The 23,071-nt window shown below is 41.0% G+C and overlaps 1 protein-coding gene across 1 annotated transcript in view; it reads right to left on the reverse strand.

The window, feature by feature from the left end:
* LOC127588491 (gamma-aminobutyric acid receptor subunit pi-like) overlaps positions 1-19,190 on the reverse strand; it is a 495,336-nt gene extending 476,146 nt beyond the window's left edge. The window contains exons 1-3 of the mRNA XM_052047230.1: positions 18,932-19,190; positions 10,824-11,014; positions 9,957-10,134 (exon numbers count right to left, since the gene is read on the reverse strand). Of these exons, the coding sequence (XP_051903190.1) occupies positions 9,957-10,134; positions 10,824-11,014; positions 18,932-19,175 (613 nt within the window). The 5' untranslated portion in view covers positions 19,176-19,190. The remainder of the gene's footprint in view (positions 1-9,956; positions 10,135-10,823; positions 11,015-18,931) is intronic.
* Positions 19,191-23,071: the final 3,881 nt, after the last annotated feature.

Genomic DNA, 23,071 nt, shown 5'->3' on the forward strand with positions numbered 1-23,071 from the left:
ATGAGTTGTGTGGTCAAATTAATGCTGAGCTGAGCACGTTTTATGACTTTGAATGTATCTTCATAGGAATGAGTTGTGTGGTCAAATTAATGCTCATTTAGGCTTCAGGAGGTCAACCTGAACTAAATACATGTTGAAATGTGTGGACAAGTCCTTTGGTTTAGGCGTGACACTCAATTTGAGTTTTTATTGCTATAAATGCATTTTCAGGCCGAGCTGAGCACATTTTTTGACTTTGAATGTATCTTCATAGGAATGAGTTGTGCGGTCAAATTAATGCTCATTTAGGATTCAGGAGGTCAACCTGAACTAAATACATGTTGAGTGTGTGCATAAGTCCTTTGGTTTTGGCGTGACACTCAATTTGAGTTTTATTGCTTAAAATGTATTTTCAGGCCGAGCTGAGCACATTTTCTGAGTTTGAATGTATCTTCATAGGAATGAGTTGTGTGGTCAAATTAATGCTGAGCTGAGCACGTTTTCTGACTTTGAATGTATCTTTATAGGAATGAGTTGTATGGTCAAATTAATGCTAATTTAGTCATCAGGAGGTCAACCTGAACAAAATGCATGTTCAAATGTGTGCATAAAACCTTTGGTTCATGCGTGACACTCAATTTGAGTTGTATTTGTTTTAAATGCATTTTCAGGCCGAGCTGAGCACGTTTTCTGACTGTGAATGTATCATCATGGGAATGAGTTGTGTGATCAAATTAATGGTCATTTCGGCTTCAGGAGGTCATCCTGAACAAAATACATGTTGAAGTGTGCGCATAAGTCCTTTGCTTTAGGCGTGACACTCAATTTGAGTTTTTATTGCTTAAAATGCATTTTCAGACCGAGTTGAGCACATTTTCTGAGTTTGAATGCATCTTCATAGGAATGAGTTGTGTGGTCAAATTAATTGTCATTTAGGCTTCAGGAGGTCAACCAGAACTAAATACGTGTTGAAATGTGTGCATAAAACCTTTGGTTTATGCGTGACACTCAATTTTGAGTTTTTATTGCTTAAAATGCATTTTCAGACCGAGTTGAGCACATTTTCTGAGTTTGAATGCATCTTCATAGGAATGAGTTGTGTGGTCAAATTAATGCTCATTTAGGCTTCAGGAGGTCAACCTGAACTAAATACATGGTGAAATGTGTGCACAAGTCCTTTGGTTTAGGCGTGACACTCAATTTGAGTTTTTATTGCTTTAAATGCATTTTCAGACCGAGCTGAGCACATTTTTTGACTTTGAATGTATCTTCATCGGAATGAGTTGTGCGGTCAAATTAATGCTCATTTAGGCTTCAGGAGGTCAAACTTAACTAAATACATGTTGAGTGTGTGCATAAGTCCTTTGGTTTTGGCGTGACACTCAATTTTAGTTTTATTGCTTAAAATGTATTTTCAGGCCGAGCTGAGCACATTTTCTGAGTTTGAATGTATCTTCATAGGAATGAGTTGTGTGGTCTAATTAATGCTGAGCTGAGCACGTTTTCTGACTTTGAATGTATCTTTATAGGAATGAGTTGTGTGGTCAAATTAATGCTCATTTAGTCATCAGGAGGTCATCTTGAACAAAATGCATGTTCAAATGTGTGCATAAAACCTTTGGTTTATGCGTGACACTCAATTTGAGTTGTATTTGTTTTAAATGCATTTTCAGGCCGAGGTGAGTACGTTTTCTGACTGTGAATGTATCATCATGTGAATGAGTTGTGTGATCAAATTAATGGTCATTTAGGCTTCAGGAGGTCAACCTGAACTAAATACATGTTGAAATGTGTGCATAAGTCCTTTGGTTTAGGCGTGACACTCAATTTGAATTTTTATTGCTTTAAATGCATTTTCAGGCCGAGCTTAGCACGTTTTTTTGACTTTGAATGTATCTTCATAGGAATAAGTTGTGAGGTCAAATTAATGCTCATTTAGGCTTCAGGGGGTCATCCTGAACAAAATACATGTTGAAATGTGTGCATAAGTCCTTTGGTTTAGGCGTGACACTCATTTTGAGTTTTTATTGCTTTAAATGCATTTTCAGGCCGAGCTGAGCACATTTTCTGAGTTTGAATGTATCTTATAGGAATGACTTGTGTGGTCAAATTAATGCTCATTTAGGCTTCAGGAGGTTATCCTGAACTAAATACATGTTGAAGTGTGTGCATAAGTCCTTATGTTTAGGCGTGACACTCAATTTGAGTTTTTATTGCTTTAAATGCACTTTCAGGCCGAATTGAGCACGTTTTCTGAGTTTGAATGTATCTTCATAGGAATGAGTTGTGTGGTCAAATTAATGCTCATTTAGGTTTCAGGAGGTCAACCTGAACTAAATACATGTTGAAATGTGTGCACAAGTCCTTTGGTTTAGGCGTGACACTCAATTTGAGTTTCTATTGCTTTAAATGCATTTTCAGGCCGAGCTGAGCACGTTTTATGACTTTGAATGTATCTTCATAAAAATGAGTTGTGTGATCAAATTAATTGTCATTTAGGCTTCAGGAGGTCAACCTGAACAAAATACATGTTGAAGTGTGTGCATAAGTCCTTTGCTTTAGGCGTGACACTCAATTTGAGTTTTTATTGCTTTAAATGCATTTTCAGACCAAGCTGAACACATTTTTTGACTTTGAATGTATCTTCATAGGAATGAGTTGTGTGGTCAAATTAATGCTCATTTAGGCTTCAGGAGGTCAACTTGAACTAAATACGTGTTGAAATGTGTGCATAAACCCTTTGGTTTATGCGTGACACTCAACGTGCCCGAAGACAGCTGAGATAGGCTCCAGCACCCCCCGCGACCCTAGTGAGGATCAAGCGGCTCGGAAGATGAATGAATGAATGAATGTATTTCAGTGATCGTCAAAGGGTTAATATTCCAAAAGTAGCAACATAATCCTTTATTAATCGGACACAGTTTTTTTTTCTCAACAGAATATGGTCAAATGTCATTAATACACTCATGGAATTACCGTATATACTTCAGCTCATGTGTCATGGAAATGTGTAAAATTGCTTAAGAGGCCACAGCCCATTAAAGTTCACAAAGAGACAGCTAAATGTGTCAAGTCATTTAACACCAAATTATGAAACTGTCACAGCACCATCCATTATTTATACTAATTTTGGAAAGCTTTCACTAAAGGCATTATTTCTTGCGTCAACGTATAACAGGTCAAGTACACACAACATTGACCTATTCCAAAGTCATGCAGTTTTCCATTGACTTGAAGGTTCCATGCCACAATTAATTTTATTTTTAATATCTTTGATTTAATCTTTGGAAAATTCCAGGGTGCCTCTTTTCAAGCTATTCTGGTTGGTCAAAAGCACCTGCCAGACGGTTGGATTTATCATTAATATTGGCTATGTCAATAAGCTTTGTTCTGATTGGCTCACTGTTCCCCTGAAAATAAACAGTGGGTAGAGTTTAGCTCCAATAGGTAGCATGCAATATGTTGGAATTTTGTGGCACACAAGCATTCATTAGGACATCAAGTCAATCCTTCAATGTCTTCTCTTACTATTATTGTGAAACAAAAAGTGTTGGATTGTTAACCCGCTAATCAGGACTGTGAACTAACTGTGTCTTATGAAAGTTGCTGAGATAGACCGTATACATCTAAATACAGATACCATAGTTACTTGGTAAAATTGCTATATTGACTAGTCATGCTCGTGTTTCCAAATGTGCTCGTGATGTGAAGGAGTAAAATATTACTTTCAGAATATGAGGTCTGTTGAGGGAACCTGCGTGATGATTACAAAGTGCTCCTCTTTGCAATGTGCCAAAAACACAGCACGATGGCTCCGAAAAATAATTTCTTCAAGACAATCCCACCATTCTTCAGCTCCTCTGAGTTTTGCAAGTGATGCAAAGTTTTAGCTTTGCACAAGTCACGTTGTTGTTCAGCCATTTTTGCTGAGTTGAACAAAAGGGCTTGGATCGCATGCGACGTTGAGGAACACAGTTACAAATTTACTGAAGCTGTTAAAAGCGTTGATAACAAAGAAGCACGGTCCTGTATGAAGTTTTTATTTGGCTGATCATCACCAACAATCACTAAATTATGAAATACTATCTACTACTTGATCCCAAAAAAATAACATGATCTCTGGCCAACGTACCTCAGGTATTGTGCTAGTTCAAAAGCATCAAGTTTTAGCTTTGACATCAACATTAAGAATTGTTGTACATGGTGGTTGGTGATTTTAATCACCGAGTTGGTTTTGTTTTTCCTTTTATGATTATTTGATTTTTTTTTTCCACAAAAAAAATTAGCTTTGGGTTCCATCCATCAGAGTGGTACCATCCTCACTAATAATAATATTGTTGTAATGTTGAATATCGAACCATTATCTGAAATGTGGCGGCACGGTGACCAACTGATTAGAATGTCCGCCTCACAGTACAGAGGTGCATGGTTCAATTACAGCTCCGGCCTTCCTGTATGAAGTTTGCATGTTCTTCCCGTGCCTGTGCGGGTTTTCTTCGGGTACCCCGGTTATATCCCACATTCAAAAAACATGCATAGCATGTCAGTGGAACACTCAAAATTGTCCCCCAAATTGTCCCTCGTCTATGTGTGTCCTGTGATTGGCTGGCAACCAGTTCAGCAGGTACCACACCTACTCTCCGAAGACAGCTGGGATAGGTTCCAGCACGCCTCGTGAGGATTAACGGATTAGAAAATGGATTGATGGATGGATATCCAAAGGGCCCACCTTCACAAGGGTTGCAGGCATGATGGAACCTATCCCAGCTGTCCTTGGGCGTTAGGCGGGTTAAACTCTGAACTGGTTGTCAGCCAATTTCATATATTGAATAGAAATACAAAAACTAAAGAATTCAATATCTAATGCTTGTCATTTTCACATTACATTACCAAGAAAGAAAGAGAGAGAGAGAGACAGACAGACAGACAGACAGACAGACAGACAGACAGACAGACAGACAGACAGACAGACAGACAGACATTAATTTCTGGTAGTGCAATCTCATATTTTGTTACTTTTGTATTAGTTGTGAACAGAAAACGAATGTCATCAAACATTTCTATGTTGCAGAATGTGACACCTCCCTGCTTCCAGTCCGAGTCCAACTCCGAACAATGAAGCCCCTCTGCAATACATGAGCACTTTAATACTATACTGCACAACAACAACAAAATACATTTATACAAGCCCACCAAGGACATCGTTTTAAAACAGGACTGCCCAGCTATCAAAGAATATGATTGCATTTCCCCAGCTGTGGAGGATGTGATATTGCATCCTGCAGATGCACTGCGGCAGGGTTGAGCATTTGCGAAATGTTATTCCATGGCGTCATCTTGTGGTCGAATAGCGATTCACATAAACGTCTGCGTGGTGGCTGGCGTCCGACGTGCCTGCCTCGCTGCCACATGATACATTTTCCCCCTCTGTGGGTGTTAAGAGGTAGGTGGGTTGTCGCTATCTGCTGATTTTCATGACCTAAGCGGTTCTCTCTTTTTTTCCTCCAATAAAAGCGGGTAAGCACATCAAGTATGTTCAGTGTAAAATAGTTTTAACTCAATTTGAACAAAGAATATTCAACAAAAGAGTTCAGCCTAATGCAAGGCAAAGGCAAAACTTTTTCACGTGGATAGAGGACAGGCAGTACAATCTATCCACAATGGGAGAAGTGTTTTTATACCATCCATCCATCCTCCGATCCACTTATCCTCACTCAGCTATTACAAGCCACTGAGGAGCAGCATGCAGAGATTTGAAACTACTGGTTTCTCTCGAGTCCCAAGAAATTCTCCATGCAGGATCCTCGTGCATAAATCTGTCTTACGGCAAACCCTAACACATCTCACAAAGAAAAGGTTTTGGCTCATAATACCAAAGACGATTTTTCAAGACTTTTTCTCATTGATGAACACCTACTTGGGATGGTTGGATGGTCCATTTTCGTGTCAAACGGAAAAAAGACACATCTGCTATCATCAATGACCTCAATGGCATTTGAGAAGCTGCATCACATCCTGAAATGGAAAAACTATGAAAGTACAAGTACTGTAAATCAAAACTAGTGGCTTATACAGACATAGCCCTCCTATTATCCTCAAATATTACAAACAAATTTAACCCTTGGGGTCAAATTGACCCCAGGGATATTTGGTACCAGAAAATTATGTACATTTTTCTGCCCAGGTTTTTGTGTCAGGCACTTGGATAATATGTCTGCTGCACAAACAAATATCCCCTTGGTCATAAGTTTTTTTGTTGACCTGTCCTCTAGTGCTACCATCAGGTCAAACTTTTAAATTAAAATGACTGTCAATTCAAAATAATCTTCTGAAATTTACTGACAACATCAATATGTGTTCAAGACATGGAGAAAATTAGCTTCATGATAATTGTATCCGTAATCGGTTGCCCCCATCAAAAAAAGGAAAAGCCATGAAATATGGAACAACAAAAGTAATCTATTATTTTTCGATTGATAATCATTGAATGGAGTCAAACTGGCCCCAAGGATAAAATGATTGAATTATTTAATTACTTAATTGTATCTTGAGTTGCATTTGACATGAGCAATGACTCATCAAGAGAGGGCGCTATGGCGCCAATCTCCTGCTCAGATGAGTCACCATGAAAGGTACAAAAATTAAGTCATGAAAATTAAATTGTATAATTAAAAATATACTTGTTTCATTTGTTTCCCTCTGACATCTGAAACGATGGCACCAAAATTGTTTTGTGGAGTTGTCAGTAGTTGTGTTTTTTTTTTCCGTGAAGGTGGCCGTTTTTCAGGTGTCACTTCGATCCCTAGCTCCAGTAAATTTGCGTTTACTTACTTAAAAAATAAGAAAAAAATAAACACTGAACATTATTTATACAGCACTGCGCAACAACCACAGCTGTAAAACATACACGACGAAATACATAAATACCAAAAGAAATAGTTATACTGTGATTAAAATATCCAACAACTTTATAAAGCAACCCGTCGGTGCAGTTTTAGTTCTTCCTCCCTTGACACGTTGTACTCACAGATGATGACCACCCACACACACACACACAAAATTAGTTTCATGACTTGTGTCCAGCATCTTTTTTCAGAGCACTTTACCACTGTTCAGTAACTCGTTGATGTTGACTCAAAGTATAACTGTTGGCTAAGTGTCATTTTAAAGTCCAAAGTAAAGACCAAATCCTTTAAAAAAAGCATTCCTTCGAATAACTGCATTTCTATCATACACACATACCATTTTATTGCTCTCATCTATTTCTTTACAGTGAACATGCACATTGGTGGAATTTATTAACAAATGGTTAAGCAGAACAATATCTAGATCTTTATAGTGCGACAGTAGAAATATAGTTGACATGAAAACGTCCCAGGTTGGTCATCAACATAACCATGAGGTATTATTTGACAAGTTCTATAACATGAAAGGAAAAAGGGTTCATCCATCTCTGGGAAATGTGTCCATTTGGATCTGTGCTCCACAGCCATCTCCTGGCATTTTTGTCCTTGTCACCAAGTGGTGTCCATGATTGAGTGGCAGCTTTTGATGCCTGCCTAAAAAAAGCACTTATCTTAAATCATATGACCATCTTTACTATGACAAAGAGTTAAGAATCTTCCGTAGTTTCTCTTCTGTCACTGTGGCTCAATACATAAGCATCAATTTCCAATCCTTTTCACGCGATAACTGTCCATTTTAAGAGAGAGGTGCTCTATATATAAAACCTGACCGAGTTAAATCATTTCTGTGATCTGTGATCCGTTTCAATCTCTCACTGTTTGCCTGCTTCCACGGGACACAGTTCCGTCCAATACTGTTGCAATTCTGAGGCTGAAGATGAGAACGGATCCCGAAAGAACCCTACCTTTTGGAATGAGATACAGCGACAATCAAAGCATCGGGTTTTTGTTTTTCTCCCCCCCATATTTAACCCAAGCAAACCAAGCAAAGCATGCACGCAGGGAGAACAAAGGTTATAAATGAAATTATTTGTTAGCGTTATCATCAGAAAAGGAGGGCTGAGTCAGTCTATTTAAAACTCATTCAGTACGAGCCAATTCAGGACCAAGTCTGAAAAGACGTTTAAAAACGTCTTTGGGAGTGAATGAGTTAAAACAGAGAAACAATGCAGCCGAAATAGTTTCTGAAGGCAATGAAGTTATATACCCACTTCATTCATCTCAATGCACATCATGGAAGAAACTTGCCATCTGAATAAATCAACTCATTTCCAGTCTATGTGAGAGCATATTATAGCGGTATAGAACACAACAACAAAATTAACAGGCAGATTTGCCCCATTGTCTGACATAGGAGCTGTCACGTTAATCTGCAGACCGACAGCATGCCGCCATGGTACTTGAGAATGCACTTTTAAATCTGATTATAATCTTTGGTCGACATATTCAGCCCATGGCCATCATAAATGTTGCTTCCTCGGACAAAGGTAGCAAACAGACTGTACAACAAACCGTACCGTCTAGGTTGTGGTCTACGTATGTGTCATTCAAACACATCACCTTGTCAAATGCATTGACAGTAAGTTTGAACTGAATAGTACCGGTAGTTTGCTTAAATGAAAACATTTCCATCTTGCATCTGTTCTTTTTCTACTCCTTCTTTCTGCTTTTCTCTAACTCTAGTGTGCTTTTTCCAGACTTGTTGGCGTAAGCAGTTATTAAATGTCATGTAGTATTTCTATATTTCAGTGTAAACTTATTTTACAGCGACCTCCTGATATAGTCCAGAAGATTCCATCATTTTGGAGCTGTTAAGAAGGTAAAGAGCATTGCCAGTAATAACATCTTCCAAAAACAGATCAATGGAAATGACATTTTCGACTCAGCTCTAAATAGCTGAAAAATTGAAATGACATATCTGGCGAAGATAAGCACTTCAGTACTAACCTACACCAACATCTGATAACATCACATGACCGTATTTTAAAAGAAATATTCCAGTAAGACAGCCAGCCAGAGTTGGTTAGCTGATAAGAAAGCATAGGCTTGGTGTGCTGTCTAAGGAATGTGAATTGTGACACCGAACAAAAACGGGTGAATGAATGGTGTAATTTTCTGATTTCGTTACAATCTGAACTATTCATAGCAGCCCCATTAAATGATGTATTTATCTGCTGTAATTTAGGTAGTATTGAGAGTTTTTGTGTAAAAGACAATTACATAAACTGTTTGTGATATTTCCCGGAACTGAAGTTTCCATCATGTTATTCTTTTGCATTGGGTCTTTTTCTTTTTTTCTTTTTATTTTATTTCTGCCACTGCCTATTCATATTAGCCAATTGTACTGAAGATGTGAACATTCAGGCAGAAAAGAACAATTAATAAAATATCACTTGGAAAAAGTCAGACAACGAGTAAGCCCATTCGCCCGTGCACAGCACCCCTGGATGTTTTGGCCAGCATAAATTACAGCTCCATCTTCTGTGTGTTCGCCACTTACAAGCTGAACGAGACACAATTACAATAAATGAGCTACAGTGGGAAATATGCAAACGGAATGGTTTTCATCTTTGGAAGCAATTACTCCTCTTCATGTCGAGCTTTGTAGTCTACCAGACCTCACCAGTCAGCATTAAGTATGCTAAAAGAGTGACGTTGAATTACAATAATGACACTTTTTTTTTTCTTCCTGAAAAACAATCTTTCTCATTCTCATTATGCTGCTGCTTAGAAATAGTAAAAACCCACCTCAGAACCACACCTAAGTCACACTTATTGTACATTGAGTGAAATAAACTCCCTGTCTAAATACTAGGGATAAATGCTAAAAGTACAAATAATACGTCCAATAAAGAAGATTAACAAGGACAAATGACAAAGGGAAAGTGACTCTTGAGTAGTTGTCTATGTGGTGTGGATTTTTTATGTGACAGCAGCTTATGAAACTGAGAAGTTTGCGAAAGGTGGCCAGAGCAATGAAACACCAGTTGGTGGGTTCTGGAGGAGAAGCCTCGGGCTTGGGCTCGCTGCCTGTCTGGCTGGATGGATCGACTGCCAATTCGCTGGTGGCGGGAGCAGCGGCGGGACCTGCGTCAGGTTCCTTGCGTCTCTTGGCCCTGTCACAGGGGCTGGAGATGGTGGTGACGATGCCGTTTATTTCGTCATCAAAGTTATGCAATTGGTGGCCATACTGTAGCAAAGTAAATGAGAATGTTAGCTGCGCTTGAAACAACAATAACACATATCATTGTTGATAACATTATCTTATTGATTAAGTGACGGGCTGACTAACTAACGACTGGTGTACTTTAATGGGAAATACTCTAGATATACAGTACTACAATATATTTTATGTTGCCCCACTACAATCTCAACACAGCATTCTTATTAATATTGCATTTGTAGGATGTGAATTAAGCATTAAAATCCACCCTCTTTTATCCATCTCAGGAGCGGCCATTTTGTCATTCGACTGAAAATGACATCACCGTTGCTCAAATGACCAAACCCAGAAAAGTGTGAGCCACAGTTGGTCGTTAATTGATCCCTGATCAACTCTGATGTGATTTTAAGTCAATGCCCGCCCCCTGAGATGGATAAAAACAGGTGCATTTCATAGCTTAATTCGTATTACACAGATCCAATATTAATCAGAATGCCGTGTTTATTCGAGTGGAGGCGCATAGAACAATATTAAAATAAAGAATATTTTTGCCTCGCTTCCTTTTAGGATTTGGTTTGTGAGTAAATAGATACAGTACCTAAAAATGAAAAAAAAAACCAACGCTCAAGCACAGTATCGAAAAACATCTTAATGATCGGTGAACAAAGAGCAACGACCACAACAATGGAAACAGAATAATAACAGGAGTGTCTCACCACCAGCATATGCGGGTCGCTGTAAGTGAGGGTGCAGAAATGAGCCACAGCATACTCAATGAGGGCTCCAAAAATAAAGCTGAAGCAGATTCCTAAGTACACATCAATCGCCTTGATGAAACAGTTGGCATTCGGAAGCGACGTGCGAGCTCCCATCATCAGAGTGGTCATGGTCAGTACTGTGGTCACTCCTGCCATGGAACACATACACGGACAAATGACAAAGGGAACACATTCTTTAATAAACAAGGTAAGCTAGAAACATTGTGGAAGGACGAGCCCCGCATTCCAAGCATGTGTGCAATGTCTTGAGCCAGAAGCCTGAATTCCCGTTCCCTTGAGATCAAGATTTTTTTCGAAATACAATGGCAGTGGACCAGTACAATGGAGGTGGATTACTTGAGCCCACAGGATCTTTTATTTTAAAAATGATCAATCTAGCTTGTCTCTGTGTCACTTGAACATGTTTGCCTCTTTGCCACAATGTCTTTGCCTGGTAAATTAAATCCATGATCTAAGCTTCCTTAAAATGAAGAAAATAATGAAGAAACAAATGTTTCTGGACAACTTTGAAAAAAGGACAATGTCAGAAAAAGAGACAGTAAAACACTGTTACTCCCAACCACTGGTCGTTCTAGACAATTTTGCCTCGGGTGGTGAGGGGGGAGCAGAAGGTTCAGTTAGGAGGGCGGATATTATAACATGCACACACGCACACACGCACACACACACACACACACACACACACACACACACACACAAAAACAACAAGATCTCATATTGTTAAATTGTCCCCCGCCCACAGTCTACACACTCCGCCAACACTTCCTCACCTCGCAATTGCCAGTTCCGTGTTGATATATTTTCCACTTCATTCTTGCTTTCACTGATGAAAAATCAAATAGAACAACAACCAATCCTTCTGACTTGACATCAGTCAGATCATGTCACAGGTGACCAGTGTTGCTTGACTTGTCTTGTGCTTGAATGTTTGCACAGCTTCACATTTGACAGGTTTGCTTTGACTGATAAAATAAATAAATCTATCTATCTATCTATCTATCTATCTATCTATCTATCTGTCTATCTGTCTATCTGTCTATCTGTCTATCTGTCTATATATATATATTATATATATATATTATATATGTATACACATATGTCAAACGATTACAATATTTAATCTAATTAAAAATGCAACTGTCATAATTAACTCGAATGAACTAAAAAATTAATCGTGATTACTTACACATTTTTTATCGTTTCTGAATTTCCTTTTACATTTTTGTCCTATTTTCCCCCCCATTTTAATGCTCTCATCAACATGGAATCATGAATCAGTTTTCTACGTGCCAAATGCAAATATTTACTGAAATAACAATTTCGATTTTCAATTTTACATGAACATTTTTCACTTTGTGCAGTTATTCACACAATCTCTCACACAATATTACTGTCCATCAATAACGGTGAAAAAAATATTTTGTCACACAACAGCTGTTTTAACAGCTTTTTTAATGAAATCAAAACAGAGCAATATAATATTATAAAGTGCACATCTAAGGCACACTAGTACTCAGCCTATAGTGTATTTAAACCATGGTTGCATACTTCATTTTTCTCAAGTTTGCTTTCAACACAGCAGTCTGTTTCTTGTTTGTTGAAGAATAACAAGACACCGGACACTAGTGTTCATTATGTGCCGCTGTATTGGAAACTGCCGGCCATACAAACAAGCACACGCACTTCCCCCGTGCTGCAAGGGCAAACCATTCTGAAAGGGGGTGGGAGATTTCACTCCCCTTAGCACAGTCAGGCTATGTTGATTGTGTTGGTCCTTCTTGCGCGGAAGTCTCTCTACGGTTTTGTGTAGACCTCATTTCGAATGACTACACTTGGTTCGATGACAACACTGGAGACATTTTACTTTCGCTAGGTCGCTACCACTGCAGCGCACTGTCACTGTGAGACGAACACAGAGAAGCTCCACCCGCTCTATTTATATGGACACAGAACACTTTAACCTTCCACACAAAATAGTTCCAAACAACTAACAATCGCGTTAGTGGCATACATCGTATACCTGTACGATACAGAGAGAGAGAGAGAAGAACAGATAACTTTGGTCTTGTCAGTGGAGCAATATGGCAACTTTTTAAAAGTAAACTTTCCATTCATAAACTCTTTAAGTATCCGTTTTCGGTGTCTCGCACTGCCGTGGCTGGCAAAACGGACATGGGCGTGGACTTCTGCAGCGCGCTTGTTGTTTTGTTTCTGGTGTATTTATAGAGCAACGTAACATCCGCTTGTGACGTGTGCCGCGTTAATCTCGCGAGAAAAATTTTAATCCCGTTAAAATTCATTTAAATTAATGCCAATAAAAACGCGCTAAACTGACAGCTCTAATATATATATATATAGCTGGATAGCTCAGTTGGTAAGGCATCGGTTTGGCATACGGGAGACGGCGGTTCGAATCCCGCTTGGGGCAAAAATGAGCACATAACACCATCCAGTGTGGGTCCTTGGGCAAGATCCTTCACGCTAATGCCTACCTCATACAATGATGAGAGACAATAAAACGAATGACATGCCGGCTCAGACGTCGCCCGGCCAAACAAGGTCTGCGTCAGGTGCTGGGGGACCAGAGCACCTTGATGAAAAATGGGCTACTGGAACAAAGCGGAGATGGGCGAGATGCGATAACATGGCTCTGTTGGAATGCTACTACTCAAGCAACCCTAGTCAGTGGGGTTACATGCAGAGAATGTGGGCTAAATGGTTACTTCGAAACCCACAGTCACGGTTGACCAAGAAACAACTAGTAGCTCAGTGTTCCAACATCCACAAACGGCAACTCCTGTCACAACTTGAGATTGATGAGGTACAACGCAGGTTCCATGGTGAAGGGCCCCAGGCTTTCAGATCAGAGGAGGAGGTCATACAAGAGATTGGGAGGCAAGCCCCAATGAATGCAGATGATGAGATTGGGTGGCCAGCCCCAATGAATGAAATGCTGAGCGAGGCAGCAACTGACCTGAAAGCGAAGATCATGGCGAGAATGAAAGCTGGGCAACCTAGAAACCGATTACAACGACTATGTGAAGTACCATCTGAAAGTCTCATAGAAAGTGTGAATGCAGCACTGAGGGCAATCCCTACCGTAACGATCACAGAAACCAATGAGCTGATATACGCTTCAGCATCAGTGATCCTGGAGACTCTGGGCTATAAGAGCAACCAAGAGATACGTTACCCACCATGGAAAAGACGGTTGGAGGCTAAGATCAAGGCGGCCCGGAAAGATGTGAGTCAATTGACGGAGGCTCAGAGAGGTGTGATGAAAAGGCCGATTCCCGAGAAGTACATCCAGATGACCATACCTGAAGCACTCGAAACTGCCAAACAAAGGCTCCAAGCCTTGTCCAGTCGCCTAAAGCGGTACACAAAAGAGAATGAAGCCAGACGAATAAACAGGCTGTTCGCAACACAACCTGCGAAAGTGTACGCTCAGTGGCAGGGTCCTAACAACAGAGCTGACCCACCAAGACTGGAAACTGAAAGGTACTGGAAAGGCATATGGGAGAAGGAGGTTGCACATAACAGCAGTGCACAATGGCTGGTGACCCTGAGAGAGGAGCACAGCAACCTGCCTGAACAGAACCCAGTTACCATAACAGTGGCAGACATACAGGAACGAGTCTCAGATATGAAGAACTGGACAGCACCAGGCCCGGACATGGTCCACACCTACTGGCTAAAGAAACTCACAGCACTCCATGAGCGCCTAGCAGTACAAATGAACCAGCTGCTGAGTGATGGGACTCACCCAGAATGGCTAACCGAAGGGCGAAAAATCCTGATCATGAAGGATCCCTCGAAGGGTGCAGCCCCATCCAACTATCGGCCAATAACCTGTCTCTCCACAACATGGAAGCTCATGTCAGGAATCATCGCGGCTAAGATAAGTGGACACGTGGATCAATACATGAGCGAAGCGCAGAAGGGCATTGGTAGAGATACCAGAGGAGCCAAACATCAGCTCCTGGTTGACAGAACAGTCGCACAAGACTGCAGGTCCTGACGTACCAACCTGTGCACAGCCTGGATTGATTACAAGAAAGCCTATGACTCGATGCCACATACATGGATCACTGAATGCTTGGAGTTGTATAAGGTGAACAGGACCCTAAGAGCCTTCGTTGCGAACTCGATGAGAATGTGGAAAACCACACTTGAAGCCAATGGCAAGCCACTTACCCAAGTGTCCATCAAATGTGGCATATACCAAGGTGATGCACTCTCCCCACTGCTGTTCTGCATAGGACTGAACCCCCTAAGCCAAGTAATCACCAAGACAGGCTATGGATACCGCCTCAGAAATGGAGCTACAATCAGTCACCTCCTCTACATGGATGACATAAAGCTGTATGCTAAGAGCGAAAGGGACATAGATTCACTGATCCACACAACCAGGATCTACAGCAGCGACATCGGGATGTCATTCGGGCTTGAGAAATGTAGTCGGATGGTGACTAAGAGAGGAAAGGTAGTCTGCACTGATGGGGTCTCACTCCCTAAAGGAACAATAGCAGACATTGAGGACAGCTACAAGTACCTTGGTATACCACAAGCCAATGGCAACCTCGAACTGGCAACAAGGAAAGCGGCTACGGCCAAATACTTCCAGCGAGTGAGGCAAGTCCTAAGAAGCCAGCTCAATGGCAAGAATAAGACCCGGGCAATAAACAGCTATGCCCTGCCAGTGATCAGATACCATGCAGGAATAATAAGGTGGCCAAAGGAAGAGATTCAGACCACGGACGTTAAGACCCGAAAGCTCCTAACCATGCATGGAGGGTTCCATCCCAAATCCAGCACCCTGAGACTGTACGCAAGCCGAAAGGAAGGAGGCCGGGGACTAGTGAGTGTGAGAGCCACTGTCCAGGATGAAACATCCAAGCTCCATGAATACATCAAGGAGAAGGCTCCAACGGATGACGTACTCAGAGAATGTTTCAGACAATGGGGAACAGAAGATGAGGCGCTGGAAGAGGGACCATCATGGGAGGACAAGCCCCTACACGGGATGTACCACCGGACCATAAATGAAGTGGCTGATCTCAAGAAGTCCTATCAGTGGCTAGAGAGGGCTGGCCTGAAGGACAGCACAGAGGCGCTCATCCTGGCTGCTCAGGAACAGGCCTTGAGCACCAGAGCCATCGAGGCCCAGATATACCACACCAGACAAGACCCAAGGTGTAGGTTGTGCAAAGAGGCACCTGAGACGATCCAACACATAACTGCAGGGTGTAAGATGCTGGCAGGGAAAGCCTACATGGAACGCCATAACCAGGTGGCTGGCATAGTCTACCGAAACATCTGTGCGGAGTATGGACTGGAAACCCCAAGGTCAAAATGGGAAACACCTCCGAAGGTGGTGGAGAATGACAGAGCGAAGATCCTGTGGGACTTCCAGATCCAGACTGACAAGATGGTAATGGCGAACCAACCAGATATCGTGATCATAGATAAAGGGCAGAGGAAAGCCGTTGTAGTGGATGTAGCTGTCCCTAGTGATGGAAACATCAGGAAGAAGGAACATGAGAAACTCGAGAAATACCAAGGGCTCAGAGAAGAGCTGGAGAGAGCCTGGAAGGTAAAGGTGACAGTCGTGCCTGTGGTGGTCGGAGCACTCGGGGCAGTGACCCCCAAACTAGATGAGTGGTTGCAACAGATCCCAGGAACAACATCGGACATCTCAGTCCAGAAATGTGCAGTGCTGGGAACAGCAACGATACTGCGCAGAACCCTCAAGCTTCCTGGCCTCTGGTAGAGGACCCGAGCTGAATGAGGGACGGACACCACCCGAGGGGTGAGATGAGGATTTATATATATATATATATATATATATATATATATATATATATATATAAATGGATTTCTCGAAATATGTGGTGCATTTGGGCAATCATGAACATCACGGTCCGAATCTTGTTGCACTTCAAACAAACAGACTGAGAGCTCTTGGCAAGGATGTGGTCTAAAAGATGTGCATGACAACGACCAGAGTGGTGTCACGATGTCCGGAAGGTTCCAGATAGAATTGGACTCTACAAATATAAACTCAGATGAAGATTGCAACAAAAAAATATTTATTTACAGAAAAATGGGGCGATGCAGAAAGGTCAAAATCATGACGTTGGTCGACAAAACAGGATAAAACACACACACACACGCACGCACACACACACACACACACACACACACACACACACACACACACACACACACACACACACACACACACACACACACACACACACACACACACTTCTAATTCAGGTTTCATTTTCTGCTTTCCATGGCATATTTTATGCATGTCATGTGATGTTGAGCAGTAAACCAGTCTGTGTAGGCTATGCAATAACAATTTTCACAGAGGGATCTCGCAATTATTTTGCTAGTCAATTAGTCACTGATAATATCTGTAATAAGTTGACAAATCAGATGAGATGTAAACTGCAGCATATCGCACCAGCTGCCGTTACATAACCATCATTTGCTGAGAGCCCGAATTCTTTTCGGTATCCATCCCTCCATTATCTGAAATACTTATCCTCACGAGGTAGCTATCTTCGGGCAGTTGGTGGTGTACACCCTGAACTTGTTGACAGACAATCGCAAGGCTCACAGAAACAACCACCGATTTATACTCATAAACAGACAGAGTGTTCCATTAACCTACCACACATGTCTTCGGGATGTCAGGGAAAACAAGAGCAACCAGAGAAAATCCACGCTGGCACAGGAAGAACATGCAAACTCCACACTGGAAGGCCAGAGCTTGGAATCAAACCCTGGACCTCTGTGCTGGGAGGTGGACATGCTAACCGGTTGAGCACCTTAATGCCATTCTTTAAGGTACCGGTATGTACAAACTAAAAATTAAGATGATACGACATTCAACTTAAATAAAACTTTGGATCATGGACCAGGATTCCTGAAATGTTGGTGCTATTTAAAATCAAAGGTGATACTGTGGCCTGAAAACATTTTTAGGGATAACGGTTTAGTGAATTATAACATGGAGCCAAAACTACTGTATACACTATGCACATTTGTCCTTTGAATATTATGAAATTAATGATAAATACATCAATAAAATCTTGCAAACATAGTTCACTCTTCTCAGGTATCAAGCATTTTTTTTACATGTGTAAGACAGTGAAATCATGAGTAAAACGTGCAATAAGCATGTGCTAAGGAAAATTAAAATAATCATATGTACTGGTTTTTATTTTGTGTTTTACGTGACCTTAATTCATTCAAAACATTTTGCTTTGCTTCATAGGATGTATAATTTAAAGGCATCGCTAGACTCGCAAAGCATCACGGGGCCTTCTTTCCTCACCCCCAGCGCATCTGCAAATGTGTTTACCAAAAGCAGACGAGATTTTAGCTGAGCTAAAAGGAGGTTTATTGTGCAGGACAGGTCATGCGATGTGATTTTATTGATTTGATTGAGGCGCAGGCAGACAAATGCGTCTGCGACGGATTTCATTCATAAATATGAGACCAGCGTGGGACAATCTCTCTGAATCTTATAGAAATCAATTCATTGAATGAATTACAAATATTAGCATCTTCAAAATATTTCCACACTGTCAAGCACGGCGTACTCGGGTGTATGCTGACTGCCTTGATTTTAAGGAAAATGAGGAATGCCTTCACGATTGGCCGAGAACAGGCTCATTTCACAACGACATGCTACAGCACAAAAGCACTATGTTGCTCCCAATTCGAGCAAGATGCCAAAAGAAAGAAAAGTCCACCCATGTGCAGTTTGAATCTGCTTTGTGCTAGACTTGCACTGTGAATGAAAATAGGACCCTTGGTTTTATGTAATTGTTCTAAATTGTTTGCATTGTGTAAAATGAAATGTGTTGTTGTGATGCTGTACATAATTCTAAGACATGGTTACATGCTTCTCTGCTTATAATTGAAAAATGGTGTACTTTCCTCATGTGTTGTATTGTTATGCATAATATATAATATGCTTGGCATATTGTGTTTTTACACATTCATTACTTCTGACTGGTACATACCTATACAAATTCGTGCTGGAACAGAGGACAGCGAAATCCAGAAGGAGACCCAAGAAAGAACCACCAATAGGCTTGATGGGACATATGTCTCCAGGATGAAGTACAGAATGCTCCTCTTCAGCTCAAAGTGGAAGACCAGCTTGGGGTAGTGACCTTTTAGACAAAAGGCAGCAAGCATGCCAATCTCCTTAGCAAATACATTGAATATAACAATTGAGTACCTCTGGGCGAGCAGCAGCTTCATCTTTATGAAGGGCTTATGTGTTTGTTATTTATTAGGGTGTTTACATGGAAAACACATCTCTACTTACAACATTTTCTAGTTAAAACATTTCTTCCAGAACCAATTTTGTAAGAGGTACCATATATATACATATATACTAGCTGGTTCGCCACCCTCCGGGCGGCTCATCAGCTAGTTCCTTCGGAGGGCTGGTAAGGTGGGCCTTCGGCCCACAAAAGTGTTGTTGCTTGGTTCAACTTTTTGTTCATCTCGCGCAGCGGTGCGGTGAAGTAGGTACGTTTTGAAAAGGGACAGACGGAAGGACAGACCGCGTGCGGGACGACGCGCAATATATATATATATATATTTATATATATAATGATAATTAAGTAGTCCCAGGGACTTGCTGATCAGAAAAGTATGAGTCCCGTTATGCATTTAGAGAGTCCCAAATTTCGAATTCTGAAATGGTCTACTTATTCAATTGCATATGATAATAACACAAGCAACAACAATATACATCGATAATAGGTTTATTCCTTATAAACAAACAAGCTGGTGTGCCGCCCTCTGGGCGGCGCATCAGCTAGTTCCTGCGGAAGGCTGGTAAGGTGGGCCTTCGGCCCACAAAAGTGTTGTTGCTTGGTTCAACTTTTTGTTCATCTTCATTGCTTATCGCGAAAATAAAGAGATGTTTAGCTCTACTAAATAACTAACAATTTTATTGCAATGCTTGTGGGTAGACAACATTTTTTCGCTAAGATGCCCGCGCGATCGTAGTGAGCCACTGCCTTCGCTCGTAAGCCTCAAAATGATCTTACTAGTGAACTAGTGGGCGTTTTGTGGCTTACATCTTCACTAGTAAGCCTCAAAATGATCTTACCAGTGAACTAGTGGGCATTTTGCGGCTTACATGTCAACTAGTAAGCCTCAAAATGATCTTACTAGTGAACGAGTGGGCGTCACAATGACCTTACTTGTGAACTAGTGAGCGTTTTGTGGCTTACATGTTCACTAGTAAGCATCAAAATGATCTTACTAGTGAACTAGTGGGCGTTTTGTGGCTTACATGTTCACGAGTAAGCGTCAAAATGATCTTACTAGTGAACTAGTGGGCGTTTTGCGGCTTGCATGTCAACTAGTAAGCGTCAAAATGATCTTACTAGTGAACTAGTGGGCGTTTTGTGGCTTACATCTTCACTAGTAAGCCTCAAAATGATCTTACTAGAGAACTAGTGGGCATTTTGTGGCTTACATGTCAACTAGTAAACCTCAAAATGATCTTACTAGTGAACTCGTGGGCACATTTATGGCCTTACATGTTCACTAGTAAGCCTCAAAATGATCTTACCAGTGAACTAGTGGGCATTTTGCGGCTTACATGTCAACTAGTAAGCCTCAAAATGATCTTACTAGTGAACTAATGGGGGTTTTCCGGCTTACATGTCAACTAGTAAGCCTCAGAATGATCTTACGAGTGAGCTAGTGGGCGTTTTGCGGCTTACATGTTCACTAGTAAGCGTCACAATGACCTTACTTGTGAACTAGTGAGCGTTTTGTGGCTTACATGTTCACTAGTAAGCGTCAAAATGATCTTAATAGTGAACTAGTGGGCGTTTTGTGGCTTACATCTTCACTAGTAAGCCTCAAAATGATCTTACTAGAGAACTAGTGGGCATTTTGTGGCTTACATGTCAACTAGTAAGCCTCAAAATGATCTTACTAGTGAACTAGTGGGCACATTTATGGCCTTACATGTTCACTAGTAAGCGTCAAAATGATCTTACTAGTGAACTAGTGGGCACGTTTATGGCCTTAGATGTTCACTAGTAAGCGTGAAAATGATCTTACTAGTGAACTAGTGGGCGTTTTGCGGCTTACATGTCAACTAGTAAGCCTCAAAATGATCTTACGAGTGAGCTAGTGGGCGTTTTGCGGCTTACATGTTCACTAGTAAGCGTCACAATGACCTTACTTGTGAACTAGTGAGCGTTTTGTGGCTTACATGTTCACTAGTAAGCATCAAAATGATCTTACTAGTGAACTAGTGGGCGTTTTGTGGCTTACATGTTCACTAGTAAGCCTCAAAATGATCTTACTAGTGAACTAGTGGGCGTTTTGTGGCTTACATGTCAAATAGCAAGCCTCAAAATGATCTTACTAGTGAACTAATGGGCACATTTATGGCCTTACATGTTCACTAGTAAGCCTCAAAATGATCTTACCAGTGAACTAGTGGGCATTTTGCGGCTTACGTGTCAACTAGTAAGCCTGAAAACGATCTTACTAGTGAACTAGTGGCTTCTTTTGTGGCTTACATGTTCACTAGTAAGCGTCACAATGACCTTACTTGTGAACTAGTGAGTGTTTTGTGGCTTACATGTTCACTAGTAGGCGTCAAAATGATCTTACCAGTGAACTAGTGGGCGTTTTGTGGCTTACATCTTCACTAGTAAGCCTCAAAATGATCTTACTAGAGAACTAGTGGGCATTTTGTGGCTTACATGTCAACTAGTAAGCCTCAAAATGATCTTACTAGTGAATTAGTGGGCACATTTATGGCCTTACATGTTCACTAGTAAGCGTCAAAATGATCTTACTAGTGAACTAGTGGGCACATTTATGGCCTTACATGTTCACTAGTAAGCCTCAAAATGATCTTACTAGTGAACTAGTGGGCGTTTTGTGGCTTACATGTTCACGAGTAAGCGTCAAAATGATCTTACTAGTGAACTAGTGGGCGTTTTGCGGCTTGCATGTCAACTAGTAACCGTCAAAATGATCTTACTAGTGAACTAGTGGGCGTTTTGTGGCTTACATCTTCACTAGTAAGCCTCAAAATGATCTTACTAGAGAACTAGTGGGCATTTTGTGGCTTACATGTCAACTAGTAAACCTCAAAATGATCTTACTAGTGAACTCGTGGGCACATTTATGGCCTTACATGTTCACTAGTAAGCGTCAAAATGATCTTACTAGTGAACTACTGGGCACGTTTATGGCCTTAGATGTTCACTAGTAAGCGTGAAAATGATCTTACTAGTGAACTAGTGGGCGTTTTGCGGCTTACATGTCAACTAGTAAGCCTCAGAATGATCTTACGAGTGAGCTAGTGGGCGTTTTGCGGCTTACATGTTCACTAGTAAGCGTCACAATGACCTTACTTGTGAACTAGTGAGCGTTTTGTGGCTTACATGTTCACTAGTAAGCCTCAAAATGATCTTACTAGTGAACTAGTGGGCGTTTTGTGGCTTACATGTCAAATAGCAAGCCTCAAAATGATCTTACTAGTGAACTAATGGGCACATTTATTGCCTTACGTGTTCACTAGTAAGCGTCAAAATGATCTTACTAGTAAACTAGTGGGCGTTTTGTGGCTTACATCTTCACTCGTAAGCCTCAAAATGATCTTACTAGTGAACTAGTGGGCGTTTTGTGGCTTACATGTCAACTAGTAAGCCTCAAAATGATCTTACTAGTGAACTAGTGGGCACATTTATGGCCTTACATGTTCACTAGTAAGCCTCAAAATGATCTTACCAGTGAACTAGTGGGCATTTTGCGGCTTACATGTCAACTAGTAAGCCTCAAAATGATCTTACTAGTGAACTAGTGGGCGTTTTGTGGCTTACATGTTCACTAGTAAGCCTCAAAATGATCTTACTAGTGAACTAGTGGGCGTTTTGTGTCTTACATGTCAAATAGCAAGCCTCAAAATGATCTTACTAGTGAACTAGTGGGCGTTTTGTGGCTTACATGTCAACTAGTAAGCCTCAAAATGATCTTACTAGTGAACTAATGGGCACATTTATGGCCTTACATGTTCACTAGTAAGCCTCAAAATGATCTTACCAGTGAACTAGTGGGCATTTTGCGGCTTACGTGTCAACTAGTAAGCCTGAAAACGATCTTACTAG

The sequence above is a fragment of the Hippocampus zosterae genome, chromosome 16, assembly GCF_025434085.1.
Source record: "Hippocampus zosterae strain Florida chromosome 16, ASM2543408v3, whole genome shotgun sequence".
In the NCBI taxonomy this organism is placed as follows: Eukaryota; Metazoa; Chordata; class Actinopteri; order Syngnathiformes; family Syngnathidae; genus Hippocampus; species Hippocampus zosterae.